The sequence below is a fragment of the Tasmannia lanceolata genome, unplaced genomic scaffold, assembly GCF_043159265.1.
Source record: "Tasmannia lanceolata isolate RefF3 unplaced genomic scaffold, GAP_Taslan_0.1 ptg000008l, whole genome shotgun sequence".
Classification (NCBI taxonomy): domain Eukaryota; kingdom Viridiplantae; phylum Streptophyta; class Magnoliopsida; order Canellales; family Winteraceae; genus Tasmannia; species Tasmannia lanceolata.
Genome location: NW_027518685.1, coordinates 32228588 through 32245462, shown reverse-complemented (window position 1 = coordinate 32245462; position 16875 = coordinate 32228588). Strand labels below are relative to the sequence as shown.

The following is a 16875-nucleotide window of genomic DNA, read 5'->3' as shown; positions in this document are numbered from 1 at the left end:
TCGTCCATTGACAAACTATCCCATTTCGACTCAGGAATCTCTGATGGTTCAAGAGTACCCCAGGTTTCTGATGCTCTATCTTTATCTTCTGACACGTTAAGCATTTAGACACATACTTGGCCACATCCCTTTTCATGCCACTCCACCAAAAGTTCCTCTTCAGATCTTGATATATCTTGGTGCTACTCAGATGGATGGTGTAGCAAGAGTTATGAGCCTCTTTCAGAATGCTTTTTCTGAGCTCTTCTTTATCTGGTACACAAATTCTACCCTTGAAATACAAACTACGATCTGCTTCAATAGAGAAGTCGAGTTTTGAATCTACCTCAGCCTTCATCTTCATAATTTCCTCATCCTCTGCTTGAGCCTCTTTAATTGCCTCCACAAAACCCAATTGGACGCGAAGATTGGCAATGAATAAACGGTCACTAGCTTCACTAGTGCCCAAATCCAAGTCTCTGTACTGCTCCAATAACTTTAACTCCTCCATCATCAGACAAGGCAACTTAGAATGCTCTTGCCTACTAAAAGCATCTGGCACCCCATTCGCTTTCCCCAGATGATAGCTCAAAGTTAAGTCATAGTCTTTTGAAGGTTGAGGCAGATTCTAAACTCGATTTCTCTATTGAAGCAGATGGTAGTTTGTATTTCAAGGGTAGAATTTGTGTAACAGATAAAGAAGAGCTCGGAAAAAACATTCTGAATGAGGATCATAAGTCTCGCTACACCATCCATCCGGGTAGCACCAAGATATATCTAAATGCTTAACCTGCTACAAGATAAAGATAGAGCATAAAAAACCTGGGGGTACTCTTGAACCATTAGAGATTCTTGAGTGGAAATGGGATAATTTGTCGATGGACTTTATCATGGGTTTTCCAAGGACGAAGAGTGGATTTGATGCGATATGGGTGATTGTGGATCGACTCTCTAAATCGGCTCATTTTATTCCTAACAAGAAGATATGAAAATTAGAGAGGCTAGCAAATGAGTATGTGGCTAAGATTGTCAAGCATCATGGAGTGCCTTTGACTATTATTTCAGATCGGGGCACTCGTTTCACTTTAGGAATTTGGAAGAGTTTAGATAAAATTTTGGGAACCAATTTGAGTTTTAGTACGACATATCACTCTCAGACAGATAGTCAGATAGAGAGAGTAAACAAAATTTTGGAGGATTTGTTGAGGGCCTGTATTTTGGGTTTTGGAGGAGATTGGGAGCAACACTTGCATCATTGCAAGCTTGGTTATAATAATAGTTACCAGCAAAGTATTCAAATAGCTCCATTTGAAGCTTTATATGGTCGTGCTCGCGGATCTTCTTTGTGTTGGGCAGAAGTTGGTGAGAAGCAGTTGATTGGGCCGAAATTAGTTCAGGAATCAACAGAGAGTTGCATTGATCAGAGATCTGTTAAAGACAGCTCAAAGCAGACAGAAAAGTTATGTCGATCAATGGCAGAGAGAGCTTGAATTTGCAGAAGGAGATATAGTGTTTGTGAAGATTTCTCTGTTCATGGCGGTCATGCGTTTAGGCAGAAAATGGAAGTTGAGTCCTCGTTACATTGGACCTTACAGGATTACTAAATGAGTTGGAGCAACAGCTTATTAGTCGGAATTACCCCCGCATCTAGAGAGGATGCATAATGTGTTCCATGTATCCATGCTTCGCATGTATCATCCCGATCCTTCCCATGTTTTAGAGAACGGAGTGGAGCTTCAAGAGGATTGGTCTTTTTCTGAAGGTTCAGTTCGTATTCTTGAGCGAAAGGAAAGAGTCTTGAGGAATGAGACGATCCCATTGATCAAAGTACTTTGGTGTCACCATGGTGTTGAAGAGGCTACTTGGGAATGGGAGTCAGAGATCCAAAAGAATTTTCCGGAGTTGTTTGGAGATATGTCCTTTTAGATTTATGTATGATAGTTATGATTATGCTCATGCCATGTTTAGAACTACCATCTTTTCCAATAAGGGGAGTCAAATTTTGGAGACGAAATTCCTTTAAGGACGGTAAAATGTAACACCCGGCCCCACCGAAGGGGCGGGAAAAGGAAATAATTTTAATTAAATCTTAGCTGTAGATTCCCCGATCGAAGATCAATTGTTTAGATCTTCGATTGGAGCCTTTCGGATCGTCGGATTTGCACTTACTATAAATAGTAAGTCCAAAGTGACTATAAATAGTAAATTTCGGGTTTACTATAAATAGTAAATTCCGATTTTACTATAAATAGTAAATACGTTTTTACTAAGAATAGTAAGTGGGCCACATGTGGACTCAAATTGAATTTTATCTTTTTCTCTTGTTTCGCTTAAATAAAAGAAAAGAATTAAGAGACCTAAATAGAATTGACACTTACCAATTCTTTTAGACTTAGAATAGGAAACATGCTTCTAATTTGAACTAAACTAAGAAAATACAAAATAAAAAATAGAAGAGAAAAAGAGAGAAAGAGAAAAAGAGAGGAAGAAGAGAGGAAGGAGAAAAGAGAGAGAAAAGGAATGAAAGATCTAAGGTTCTTTGTTGAATTGAGTTTTCCTCTTCGACTAAGTGCCCGAAAACCCACTTTTTGAATTTTTGGGTGGAAAAATTTGTGTTTTTGCCTTTTGTGTTCTTGATTTCTCAGATTAGGGCTGTTTCTTAATTTATCTTGATTTCTTTCGAATAAAGAAAGGGATTTTGAAACTCTTTTTAGGGTTTTTAAGGTGGAAAACCTATTTCTTTCATGTAAACTATTAGGGATTATGATATAATGTATTGGAGAGGTTGTTTTTAAATGTTTTAACCTATACATATGATTTTTAGTGACTTTTGTCACTGTTTTCTCTCGAAATCAGCACCCAACGGGGGCTGTTTCCTTGAGATTTCATCAAATCTATGTTGAATAAATTATGTAGTATGTTTTTTGTGAAAAGTCATGATAAATTGTTGTGTTGTTTGTAGTTTATTGTTGTTTTTCAACAAAAATCAGCACAAAACAGTAACGTTTAAGGGCTGTTTTGTGTGGGTTTTGTTTTAAAAATGGTATATTATATGTATATTTAGGTTCTATGTAAAGTAGATGAGGTATAGGTGCGATATACATGTATTTAAGCGCGGTTTCTGTCAAAATCAGCACTTAAATAGGGCTGAAAATTTACCATACACAATATTTTTTGAATGGGTTAGATGCATGGTTTTAAATTTCGACCGAAATCCGAAATTTCAGATTTCGGTCAACACCAAAATCCTCATCAGATGGTTCTCTCTCCTATTGAAATAGTCAAAATTAAGAGCTTTGAAAAGAGACTCCCCTTAAGATGAGCACTTCTGTAATTCCAGTAGGAGCCCAGCAATCTCAAAGACGAATACGTCCTCATCAAGGCTCGTGGTCGAGAGCTCCTCCTTAGACGGTCCTAGCCGAAGCCGAAATTACCGAAATTTCGGCCCAAAAAAATGACATTTCGAACGTCTTTACCTAATTTCGGCCGAAATTTCGGGATTTCAGCTGAAATTTCGGGATTTTGCTAACTTTTAGAAGCGAGAAGAATTTATCCCCTAAAGTGGGCTTTCTGACCCTTCTTGGGTGCTTCTGGTAACTATGAGATAAACAATACTATGCAAGCATAAACCAAAACTTATTTATCCAATAGACCAAAACACTAAGGCCCTGTTCGTTTGAGATTGTGATAACCGATTGAGAGCCCCAAACCTATTATCGGGCTCAAATTTACGTTTAAATTTGAGCCTGATAATAGGTTTGGGGCTGACAATCGGTTGTCACAATCTCAAACGAACAGGGCATAAAACTGCTGATGTAAAACTGTCCAATTCTAATGCCTTGTCGCTTCAATTCATCAATTGGAGGATCAGATGAAGTCTTTTGCCAAAAATTATTCTTGTCAAAATAACAAAATCTCCCTTACCTTAAAATGCAAGTTGAATGGGGTTTTATAAACCTTGAAATATATTGAAATCGGTCACGTCCTAGACACCTAGTGATACACATGTGAGATTCCTTAGCATATTGGGCTCTTATTGTTGTCATTACATAGTGCGCTCTGATGAGTAGGCGGGAAAGCCGCAACCAAGATACAAGGCCTCCCACTAGTTTGGGAGGCCACCATACAGTTGCTTCGCAACTACCCTTAAGAACCACCCCTTCTGTCAAGGCAGCCAAAAGTGAAAGACAGCTAGATCTTCTTTCGAGACTTCTTCCTTAGCCATCCTATCAGCCTCACAATTAGCTGATCTTTTTTACATGCAAGAATGAAATAGATAAGGTGTCTCTGATGAGTTGCTCAAAATTAGCATGTTATTCTGTGATATATAGCTATCCTGGTATAATTTATTGTTTACCTAAAAATCCAAGGTATTCTATCCTTAAGTTTTTTAAATGGGTAGTACAAGTGTACAACATCTGTGTACAATACACTCACTAATTTAGATGTTTAAAATTGTATATTTACGTTATGATACGACTACATAATCAGCAATCTGGTGACCAAGTTGTATTGTATTGTAACTTGGTTTTGGTTGAAAGAATTCTGAATCATACCCTGAGTAGAAACTTACCTGATAATTATCGTTAGAAATAATGAAAACTGAAAAATATACAATGTTAAATAAACTTTAAAAGTCCTATTTAACGGGGTCTGATGATGTTTTTGAGAATATTAGACTGTCATCAACTTGTTGTATAGTTTAGAATTTTTTAATGTTAAAATGATACAGAGTTGTAATTTGTCAGTTTGTTACTTGTCAATATGTCAATCAAGTCAACTATTATTAAACTACCATCAAATATGATGAACCGTGAAGCATGTAGTAGATATAATTGACTTTTGGTGCTCTCATTGCTTTGCCCCATCACTGATTTGCAGGTGCCAGAGGATCAAGACTGAGTTCACATTTGAGTACAGTTACCTGGAAGACGAGCTCGTTGTGTAGATGTGCAGGAGTAACCTCAAGTAACTGACCTTCATTTTCTCGGTATGTAGTGTAGTGACCCCACTGGGCCTTCCTTTTCCTTCATTAACTTTATTTAGTTAAAAGATAATTGGAAATTCCATGTTGTAGTCAATAATATTTTGTGTTTTTTTAGCATCCCATGGGTTTCGTTTACATAAAATAAAAGGGATGATCTACATATTTTTCGATAGTTGTTGGTTTCTACCCATGATTTGTAAACAGTTGTAGTACAAAAAAGAACCAGAAGAAACATACGACATGGGGGACTAAGTAGTAAGTACAAGTGTACAACCTACACTTGAGCTAATTAAACGGTATACTCTGAAAAAGCAGGGAAATCTTTTTTTTTTCTTACTATGAAAAAGCAGGAAAACCCTAGGGCGTGCAAAAAGTAGTCCATCAACAAAAGTGATAAATCGGCATCTCTGTGGAGTCTCCTCCCATAGGAGATCTTGGAATGGAAGGGAGTGAGATATCGGTGTTCGCTTAAGATTCAACACTCATCTTGGTCAAGAGGAAACCTTCCACGTGATTATGTTGCTGAAAATGTAGCTTTGACAGAATCAATCATATCTTTGATTTCCTCTTGGGGCTGTATCATATTTGCTGTGAATATTTTCTTAGAATCCAGTTCTAGCCATATGGAGCTATCTTCCAACAATAATAACTCCATTTTTAATAGAACCATTTTAAATCAATCTACGCCCTTGGCTTCAATTATGGAGATATTTTCAAGAATCTGCTAGAGCCAGCCAATATGCAGTCATTCTGATTCATGATCGCATCACCGAATGTGGTTTTTCCGCTGGTTGCTAGATCTGCTGACTTCAATTTTAACCAACTTGATGAGGCTTTTCACACCAAACCTGGATTCAGGAAGCTAGAGGGATAGATGGAGTGCTAAATCATCCTTCAATCCTGACTGGACAGCAATCTTTTGGTTTGACTTAGCAATATGGTGGGAACACGGGGACCTCGTTGACTCACTGTGGAATTCCGTTCCTCGCCAACTAAATTTTAGGAGAGTAAAATATAGTTGTGGGAAATATGTATTGCTTCTATTGGAATGAGAGGCTTTGACTTTTTGATTCCATGCTTATAATATTTGGAGGGTATGTGCCTTTACTAGTTTGGGAATAAGTTGGTCATTCTCAGAACATCTTCCACTTTAGATCTAAAGAAATAGTAGCAGTGATCATCCAGAATCTTAGTAGGGGATTGAAGTTCGTCATTATGGGAAATCTACATACATGCAAAGAACGTAAGCTACACATTCATCTACAAACATACAATCCATGCTTATATCCATTTTACGTAAGGTTTTTAAATCGCAAATGGTGCAGCTCACTACTCTCAAATTTCCATGGAACCCTCATTCCACAAAAAGGAAAATGCTCTTGTAAGCATTGAGGGCCCTATCCTTGACATGTGTGATCTCAGGTGTGCCTTGGGGATCACCTCATGTCCTGATAGTGGTTGCAAAGAAACGATCCAATCCACTATAGACATAGGAGTTTTCTAGGTGGGCCGTTGCGCCAAAAGTAGACTAAGACTCATTTCTCATCGTTTGTAAGACGGCTGGAGGATGTGGGTGGAGTGTGATTCTCAAGTGTCGGGCATTTGTTGGGTTTTGTCCAGCCTCTGCTTTGGAATTATTCAAAACGTGGAGGACACATCATCGTGGCGATAGAGGTCATATACTTTGGGCAATAACTTCTGTGGTTTTGTGGGTGATTTGGAACAAGAACAAGAGTAGATGGAATTTGGAGAAAAAATCTTGTTGATTGGCAGGAATCGGATCATAAACAAGATTTAAAGAGCTTGATCATTAGTTAGGCCTTAGGAAGGAAAATTTTGCTTCTAGTCTCACTTCAAGATCCTCGTAGAAGCTGGGAAAATTTTATATGTAGCTTGCCTCCAAAAGAATGTAGAAAAACTGGATGGTTCATTCCTACCAATGCGACCGCACTCCATTTTGATGGAAGTTTTGGCACCGAGGGGATGGGGAAAACTTTTAAATAATGACAAAGGGAAGGTGTTTGAGGTTCTTGTGGTTCCTATTGATACCAAGGATTGACTGAGGTGGAAGTTACCGCACTTAGTAATGTTTTTGTTATTGTTTCCAAAAAAAGCTACCAAATGGCTAAGATGATTTTGAAAATTGATTGTTTTTGTTATTGTTTCCAAAAAAAAATAAGCCACCAAGTGGTAAGATGATTTTGGAATTCGATTGTAAAAACCAATTCTTTTTGTCCTCATTCTTTCTTTCTTTTTTCCTTTGAATGGTAACCGACTAACATCTGTCTTCATTCTTTTCTTTTTCATGTTCAGGATCTTTTGGTTATAATTAAATTTTTATGTTTTATTACAGTGCTTGCAGGCTAATTGCTGAGCACCAGTTCTCTACTGTAGCTATTGATGAGCACGGGTATAGTGAAGCGGCAAGTGGCCCATGTAAATTGCTTTGCATTTAGGCTTACTCATTGCTTGTTCAGTTTTCAACGATTGTATTCCAAGTTCTTTCTGAATGAAGTAGTGCATTTTTTTTCTGCTTTTACCTTGTACTGTTTTATGTTTGGATGTGGGCTTTTACTTTCTCAAAAAAAAAGAAAAAAAAAAAGGAAGGGAGAAGAGGAGAAGAGAAGAGAAGAGAAGAGGAGAAGAAGATGAAGAAGAAGAAGGAAAAAAAGGAAAGGAAAGAGAAAAAAACTTATGCTTTCTATGATTTGGATATTTTTTTCTCGAAATAAACTTCAAAAAAAGAAAAAAGAAAAAAGAAAAAGAAATCCAACTTGCACTTGTTATTTTTTTTTCCAGGAATCTAAATGTTATGGTTCTGAGTGGGGGCCGGCTGACCCAACCTTGGTATGGGCAGGTTTAGAGGGCCTTGCCTAACACGTTCCATCAGCTCTGAAGCTGTTGGTTTATTAGCAAGATACCTAACACTGAAGTTCTCGTTCATCAGGTGAGAGGCCTTTTGTTTCCCATGCCCTTCTTTCTCCCTTACATCTCAGAAATACAAGAACAAAACTCCATTATTAAGTGTTGGTTCTTGAGCATGCTAAAGGAAGTGAGGCATAGGGGTGGAACTCGGGTCGGGTTGAGGCCATTCCCAGCCCAACCGGAGTTAACATTACCTCAACCCTAACTTCATCCAACCCGAGCCTAAGGTCAAGGAGGTTCAATCCTAAACCAATCCGCCTCTAAATTTCTCAACCCTAACCCAACCTGTTTAACCTGATTTACCAAATCGGGTTAGGTTGAGTTCAGGCTGCTCCGAGGCAAAAGTAGAAAAATACAAAAAAATTATGATCTCAAGATTTTGAAAATTACGATAGAATTAGGGGAACGGGTCAGGTTTGAGGCGGGTGTTTTTTAGTCTCAGCCCCTCTCAAAGAACAGTGAAAGGCAGAATTCTAGGCAACACAGTTGTAACGGATGTGAAACTACTTAATAACAAAGCTCCTCTCTACCAATAAGATGACTAAGCTCTCATGGTAGATGGGGCATTTATCAAGCACCTAATGAGTCACTAACATCAATGATGGCTTATCAACTGATGTGCTGTCCCGAAAAGTTTCGGGTGGCTGCAGTCTAATGCAACAGACGTTCCGCGAAATGCCTTCTGCGATGGTCCCTAGCAAATCCCTAATTATAGATATAATTTTATTAATCAATGCAAATGGGTGTGTACAATATGTGCCCGAGGATCACTGCTCTTCGATCAAGGGCTGAAGGCCACGCAATCCAACGATCTTTCTACTTTTATTTGTAATCAGGACTCATCTTTAGATACTCTATAGGAAAACTCAATAACAAAAATTCGTAAGCTGAATTTTCAATCTCTACATGTGTTTCACACTCACAACAGAAATCAAAGTTCAGTAAAAAAAATTCTTCCTAAATTGATAAGGAAAAATGAGAAGACTAAATACAGATTAAGTTCTTATTTGTGATCGAAAGTCGTTCACAAATCATAAGAACCATGATCAATTTGAACAAGTTCATGATATAGACAATTTCTATGGTATTATTTTAGAGGTTTGGATTATGCAGATACTGAGCACCTCTCCATACACCTTCAGGACCCAAGACTACTGGTTTTAGCATAGCTGATGGACCTGTACAGATATAAGCATACTTCCCATACCATTCATAGTTTGATCCAGGACTAAAAACATATAATTCATCAAACCCTGCTCTCCCCACTATAACTGAATTTCTCCTTCCCTGTTTCATCAATAAGGACAGGATTTTGTGGTAAGTTCAATAAACATGAAATTTATTACTATTAATAGTAACTGTGACATTCATTTTCAAAAAAATAAAAACAGTAACTGTGACTTGCTAAACTTTCAAAACAATGACAAGAAAACACTTCTGATTTTGTAATGCTGTAATGATAAACCTTGAAATAATTTTGATACTGTGGGTAAGAACCTTTTTGCTAAACTTTCAAAAAATGACAAGAAAATACTTCTGATTTTGTAATTTTGTAGTGATAAAACCTGAAGTAATTTTGGTACTCTGGGTAAGAAGTTTTTTGCTGACCTTTCAAAATATGACAAAAAAATACATCAGGTTTTGTAATGCTGTAGTGATGAAACTTGAAATAATTTTGGTACTGAGGGTAAGAATTTTATTTTTTTTTAAAACTCATTCAACAATTCTATTTGGATCTTTTCTGTGAGAAAATTTCATGACTAGCTATAAATAGAAGCTATTGTAAATGACAAAAAATCTGATTTATATTGAGACATTACCCTATCAAGGACTGTGAATCTCCTCGGTGCAGAGGTATAAATCCTGCTGATTTTTTCAGTCAATTGCATATAATTATCATCTTCTTCTCCCTCTATTTCCTCCTCTGGTTCGCCCTTTCCTTTTGAATCTTCTTCATCCTTATTGCCCCTCATACCCCAATTAGAAAACAATCCTTGAAGTGCTGCTGTCTGACCCCAGGATCCCTCAGAGTTTCTTTCCATGTCAAAACCTGGAGGAATTATGCTAAAGTTTGATTCCATTGGTGGTTTGCTAAAGTAATTCGAGCCTTGCAATCCAATTGCATAAGTCGCATCAGGGGTGCTCACTGTTAGATGGCTTATAAGAGAGCCCATAAGGTGGAGTGAGGTGGATTTCAAGTTAGTGATCATAAGCTCTGAGCTTAGGAGGTCTTGTTGCAGAGTGACAAGGTACTTAACTTCAACCTTGTCTTCTGAATCATTGCATATCAACTCTACCTGCATTTCAACCCCATTGTAGATAATATTAGGCAAATGCACCTAAATATATGTTATTTCTTTCGATGTAAAATGAGCAATGACAAATTTTACACCCATTTTTCGTAAAATTTGTGTTACGCCCATTTTACGTCGAAAGAAACATAGCCTTTAGAACAATCTAAAAACTTTTCTAGTATAGATTGGGCTTAATGACAAGATAAGTTTTATTACTTCTAGCCTCACTGATCAATATTTCCTCTGGTAAAAACCCACAAATTCCTAACTACATTTAGATATGTTCTATGAGTTCATGAAATGTTAAGGGAACTGATAGTGATCCAAGCTCAACCAAGTCAGAGAGACGAAGGGATTCAAACGCAGAACAGGGAAGGCAGGGGCAAACGACCACCGATATGGATGAGGGATTACGTCGGTAATTAGATCAGTAATAGCAGCACAATTAGTTAGTAGTTAAGAGCTTAAGTAGTGTGGTCCCATTGGAGGAAAGTGAGAATATGTTAGTTGCAATAGAATCAATCAGTGTCAGACAGATTGTAACTAATTGACAGTGACATCCTTCCTTACAAAAGGAGTCACCAGCAATTGAAAAGGGGATCGGAAAAGAAATAACAAACTATCTTTCTTCTATCTCTTCTTCACCTTCTTCTTTTCTCTGTTCTCAAGAATCGTTATTGAGCAGATCTGAAACATTCAGATCTGTATCAGGAACTTGACAGATTTTATCAAATAAACTCAAGGGCATAGTAGATTTCACTGTCTGATAATTATTTTGTGCAAATTTGGACCAGATTGTGCTAACTATGAACAGAAGAAAAAGGGGTCCTCTATTAATTTGAATTAAAAAAAATGGATCTAATGACATTGCAATGGCAGCAAGAATTCAAATAGTCAAGGCTAATTTCTGTTAATCAAAGCCCAGAGGGTTACACAACGATATTAGTGAGAAATGAGAAGAAGATGAATCCACCAGTATAGACTTTTGAGGACTCATTCAAACATCATGAAGAAACCAAATGCTTGGACCCCACAAATTTGGATCATGATTGTGCTAACCATGAAAATAACAAAAAAGCTAATTTGAGTTTAAAAAAAAATGGACCTAATGACATTGCAATGGCAGCAAGAATTTCAAATAATCCAGGCTAGTTTCTGTTACTTAAATTTCTAAAGAAGATTCTAATATTGGAGTTGGCTGTTCTAGAGTTGTTAATCGAAACCTAGAAGGGAACTCAAAAGTATAATTATATAACGTATGAGATGCAGATGAACCCCCACCTCTATATAGTTTTGAGAACTCCCTCTATCACCATGAAGAGACCAAATGCTTGGAAACCACAAAATTAGATCATGATTGTGCTAACCATGAAGATAAGAAAAAAGCTAATTTGAATTTCAAAAAATGGACTTAATGACATTACAATGGCAGCATAATTTAAAATATTCAAGGGATGGGAGGAGGATGAAAAAAAGGGGAGACTGGTCCTGCTCTAATTGTGATTATTTTAATTTTAGTTGGCGAAGAAATTGTCGATGCTATAAGCTCCGGAAATCAAGAGGTAAATCTTGTCGGCCTCCACCTTCAGGATTTTTCGGTCATAACTCGACTGATGAAAGAGTAGAGGGCTTTTGGCCAGACTCTGGGGAAATCCTAACCGGTTCAGAAAATGGGATTCCGACCTTAACCATCTCCAGGAAGGAGGTGGAGGACCGGAAACACCTTCTTAAATCATGTCTGGTCGGTAGGTTAAAATGGAGAAATTGGAATCTTGTTGATATATGGAATCGAGATAAGAATTTATGAAATATCTCTTCTCTCTCTATGCCAGGCATTCTTGGTCCTAATGAGATCCTTTTTATGTTTGATAATGAAGATATGGCTTCTAGGATCTTGTTAATGGAAGAAAAAGCGGGTGGTAATTTCATCCACTCCCTTCTTGAGTGGAGGCCGGTAAAAAGACAAGAGGAAAAGGCTATTTGGGTTAATTTTATTGGGATCCCTCTTCATGTATGGGCAACATCTATTGTGGAGGCTCTGGGTAAATTATTTGGAAAAGTCCTTGACGTAAGAATGGAAGGCAGTCATGGCCACTGTATGACGCATGCTTCAGCTCTTATTCTTACTTCGGATTGGCTCGAAACCAGATCCTTCGTTCAGATTCGAGTTCAGGACATTTGCTTCAAAATAGGTATAGAAATTCAGGCCCCCATGCCTCAAACTGAAAGACCGGTACAGGAGTCTTTTCATATTCGTAAGGATTTGTTTAAGGCCTCCTCTTCTCGAGTTTGTTTCCTCGAATACTCGTCCTCTGTCCCGGCCCCCGACTGTTTCTAAGGAACACTCGGTCGTTATGGGTCGGAAGGCCCAGGGTGTATGCCCAAAACGTTGCTCATTCAGGCGGAGGTGATACTCTTGATCTGCAATCTGTGCCAGGGCCAGCGGTGGCTAATCTGGACCGTCCTGGTGGGCCTGGCTCGATCGTCCTTCCTTCGTTTTTGAAATTCAAAACTCCAAATCATCAGTCTTTTCAGAATGGGCCCTCCAAGACTGATTTCTCGGGAGTAGTTTCAGCTTTGGGTGATCCAAAAATAGTCGTTCCACCTTCTGTAGGTGTGAAGCTAAGTCCGCAGGATCAATCTGACACTACCAAGGCTTGGCGCCGAACGCTGGCTTTCTCGAGATACGAAAAATCAAACATTAAAGCCAAGAAAATCCTGGGTATCCTAATGAGTAGTGTCCTTGGTCATCCAGTAAAAGATTTGAGCCGCCTGGCTTCATTTTCAAATTCTGGAGGGACTAGGTTATGTAAATCTCTACAACAATTGCTGGGTCGTCAAGTCTGGAGGAGAGTTCTCCACTCTCCCACTCTATTTTAATCCTTTTTTGGAAAAGGACCTTCCGGAAGCGGTGGCCTCTAGGATGGGATGTATGGATTGTTCTATGCAAAATCGAGGTCTCTTAGTAGATGCGCTTCTTTGGTAGATTAAGCTAAAGGCCCCGGAAGCGGTGGCTCTCAAGGCAGGAAAAGTAATAGATGACACAAAATACAAATCTTGGATATAGTGTTATCAAGGAGATTTAAGTACATTCATGGTTCATATGACAAATGGCTCGTTGTTAGCGTTGATATTAATTGCGAGGTGACGTCTATTTAATAGCATTCTTGCTGCGCACGTCTTCGTTTGTGGGGCCCTTTAATTGGTAGTTTAGACGGTTTGTTCTTAAAGGGTATATTCATGGGCCTCCAGGAAAACGAAAGGACATCATTTTTAGAGTCTAAAAATGGAATCCTGCAACGTTCTCCCTTCGGAAGTTCGAACATTCAAGCGTAGAAGGTTGCAACCAGTGGATTGCTCCCCTTGGATGGAGCTCTGAAATGAGGTGCAACACTTATGATATAATGAAACCAAGGCCTCCCTTGAAGCCCCTACCCCGAGAGAGATCGTCAAAAGTACCCTTAAAAGACAATGGAATCAACTTAGAGAGGCTTTCTTCAGAATGTGGAGGACCTTTTCCCTCTCACAGGCACACGCAACGTTAAAGATATATGCTTGCCGGTCTACAATCTTCGCTTCTTCAAGAATAGCCTTGAGGATGAGAAAAGAGCGTCGTCTCAGTTGGGAGGCCAACCGGTGGCTTTGTGTCCAGAAGTTAGAGAAACTGATTGCCATCAAGTCCGACCCGATGGAAGAAGTATCGGTACCGGAATTCGCTATCGTATTCTTCCCTAAAGGAAAGGAGCTGCAAGCCGGGATTGATTATTTCTGTGTGAGTTACGAAACTGTTCTTAGGCTTGTAGATGTCTTTCTGATTAGCATAGTCACGATCCTCAGAAGGGGAATTGTAGCATGGTGGACTTTTGGGTCTAGGTTCATTTCTGAAGGATGTCATGACCTTCATGGACGGTCGCATAAAAAGCAAGTTTCAATTTTTGAAAGGTTTCTCTCAAGATCTTCTTTTGAAGATCGCAAAGATGTTACTTTGTGTTGTTTAACGGTGTACTTGCAGGAATGATCTCATAGGAAGATTATAGTTTTTGAATTATTAGTATCTTCTGGTCTTGATGTATAGAGGCATGTAAAGAGTCTGATGATGTAGAAAGGTCTTTTTGGAGTCAGAAGAGTAGAGTAGCAAAAGGTATGAAGTAGGGAAGAAGAGGAATGTTAATATTTTGCCTTGCTTTTGAGTAGTCTTATCACTGGTTTCGGGTATGCCCGTTCCAGCTATCTCTGATATTTTGTAAAGCAGGCAATGCTATTCCAATATCAATGAAATCTGTCAATTTTAAAATAAATAAATAAATATTCAAGGCTAATCTCTGTGACTTAAATATCTAAAGAAGTTTCTAATATTGGAAGTGACTGTTGTAGATTTGTTAATCAAACCCCAGAAGGCAACACAAAAGTACTAATAAGATATGGAAAGAAGGACTCCATATATTTGGGTCATGATTGTGCTAACCATGAGAACAAGAAAAACAAAACTAATTTGAATTTAAAAAAATGGACCTAATGACATAGCAATCATGGTTTAAAATTTCGACCAAAATTCCGAAATTCAATTTTTTGCCATTTCGGTAATTTCGGTCCGGAATTTGGAACCAAATTACCAAATTTCGGTTTTTGGTGGGGTCCGAAACGGTTACCGAAACCGAAATTTTAAACCATGATTGCAATGGTAGCAAGAATTCAAGCAATCAAGGCTAATTTCTTTTACGTTATCTAAAGAAGATCCTAGTATTGGAAGTGACTGCTCTAGAGTTGTTAATCAAAACCCAAAAGGGAACTCAAAAGTACTAGTAATTTATGGAAAGAAGATGAACCCACCTGTATAGACTTTTGAGGACTCCCTCTAACATCATGAAGAGACCAAATGCTTGGACACCATGACATTCCACCATCACTCTCACACCCTAAACCCACAGACATTCCTCCTTGGATGAGAGCATCACCATCCTCCCCCTCGGAGACCGACGTGTGGAGCACCTCGACCGTGCCACCGTGCCACATGTGAGGCTTATAAGAGGTGATCAGCCCACTTGGCAACATCAAACTGGCCATGCTCCCATTCTCCATTCCCATCCTTACTACACAGCTTTCGCCGAGCCCGGCAAAGCTGACTCCATGGCCACTGAACTCTCTTTCAAGGTACTCCACATTGATGGGTGAGGTTGAACTTGTAGCTGATACAAACAGTGAGAAGCCTCCCTTGTGTTTTCCATGATGAGATTTGAATGGGAGAATGCAAGTGTAAAAACTGTTAAAATGCTTAGATGGGTTTGTAATGGTAAGAGGAGAGGGATTGGATGAGAAGAGAAAGGAGTTAGCCATGGCAGTGGCCTTAGCCTTTTCTAATTGTAACATTTTTTTTTCTATGTATTATATCTGTGATTTTTTTTCTGACTTGGATAGAGAAAGATAAGGTAGAGAATGACTTGTGACTTTTAGTGATTTTTTTTGGATATTTATTTATGGGGTCTGCTGTCTTTGGATGAACAAAAGGATTCTGAGGGCGTATGGTTGCCTCAGCTACCCAGCCTTATCTGTTGGTTTTTCTTAAGGGTAATATGAGTTTCTTGCCACTGATTTTTTTTTAATCTATTTTCTCACTTTTTTCTCTAACCTGGTTTGGATTGGAGAAATATTCTGGAAAAGTTTGGAAATGAAAAATATTTCTAAAAATTTCAATATTTTTTTATTTACACTGGAATGAACCCATTCAATTTTTTATTTAGAAGGGCTTTCAATTTATGAAGATATCCCTGTAAACTGTCATTAATTATTGTATTTTAATTTGGGCGCATTTGGCTACCGTGAATTTGTTTTCATGATAATTCGGTTTCTCCGAGTGGAGATGAGGAAATCAGGAAACCAAATGCAGGAAACTAGTTTCTCAGGCGATTAGATATTACTAAAAATCGGGAAAAGGTCAATCCGATTTTGAGTAGATTTTTTTTTGTTTCCTGAATTTTAGCCACATCTCCATTTGGAGGAACCAATCTTATTATGAAAACAAATTCATGGTAGCCAAACGTGTTGGAAATAAAAATTTCCTAAGGAAAAAAAATTCCATCAGAAATGTTTTTCTTGCCATCCAAGTATAAAGTAATTTGATGTCCTTATTAACAAGATGGTAAATACATGTTTTCCTAATGATCATCTTGGGCTCAATTTGTGCCATGTGGCACGATCAGGTATGTTGATCCAGTTAACAAACATGTGTCTTGGCCGGTTGTCGTTGATCTCACTTCCATCGTGTGATCCTAGCTCCTTGATCTATAAAGCCACGTTTAGGGTTATTCCAAGAAATGCTAAATCATTTATTTTTGTAGGCCTTGATCAAATGAATGAGATTACTATCCAGCGGGGCACCAGGATCAAATAGATCACCTCATGATGATCTCCATGATCAACGGTCTTGATTATTCAGACATCTCCCATGCTAAATCACCTGACGTGGCTGCTCTCTCTTTTTGCACAATTGGCTAGCAAATCCCACAAAAGCATTTTAAGAACTTTTAGGGTGCTTAGTGGGGGCGGATTTAGGGGGTATTTGGCGGGATTCTTGAAATCCGCCGTTAGCCGTAAGCGCCTTTTTTGGGGAACTATGAAATGCACCATTAGTGGAAATTTCGTGATGTCACGAACTTTCCCCGGGCGCGCGAACTTGAAGTACCCGCTTATAAG

General features: G+C 38.4%; 2 protein-coding genes across 3 annotated transcripts in view; one reads left to right on the top strand and one right to left on the bottom strand.

The window, feature by feature from the left end:
- The window catches only part of LOC143885213 (uncharacterized), a 37210-nt gene extending 29704 nt beyond the window's left edge, over positions 1-7506 (top strand). For both annotated transcript variants that reach the window (XM_077389279.1, XM_077389278.1), the window contains exons 15-16: positions 4861-4969; positions 7320-7506. In XM_077389279.1, coding sequence (XP_077245394.1) covers positions 4861-4927 — 67 coding nt within the window. In that variant the 3' untranslated portion in view covers positions 4928-4969; positions 7320-7506. The remainder of the gene's footprint in view (positions 1-4860; positions 4970-7319) is intronic.
- Positions 7507-8761: 1255 nt separating this feature from the next.
- NDF5 (NDH-dependent cyclic electron flow 5) lies at positions 8762-15626 on the bottom strand. Its single transcript, XM_077389280.1, has 3 exons — positions 15016-15626; positions 9712-10188; positions 8762-9178 (listed from the first exon to the last, which is right to left on the bottom strand). Exons 1-3 carry the CDS (start codon positions 15550-15552, stop codon positions 8984-8986), a joined length of 1209 nt encoding a protein of 402 aa, XP_077245395.1. The 5' UTR covers positions 15553-15626; the 3' UTR covers positions 8762-8983.
- Between the last annotated feature and the right edge of the window lie 1249 nt (positions 15627-16875).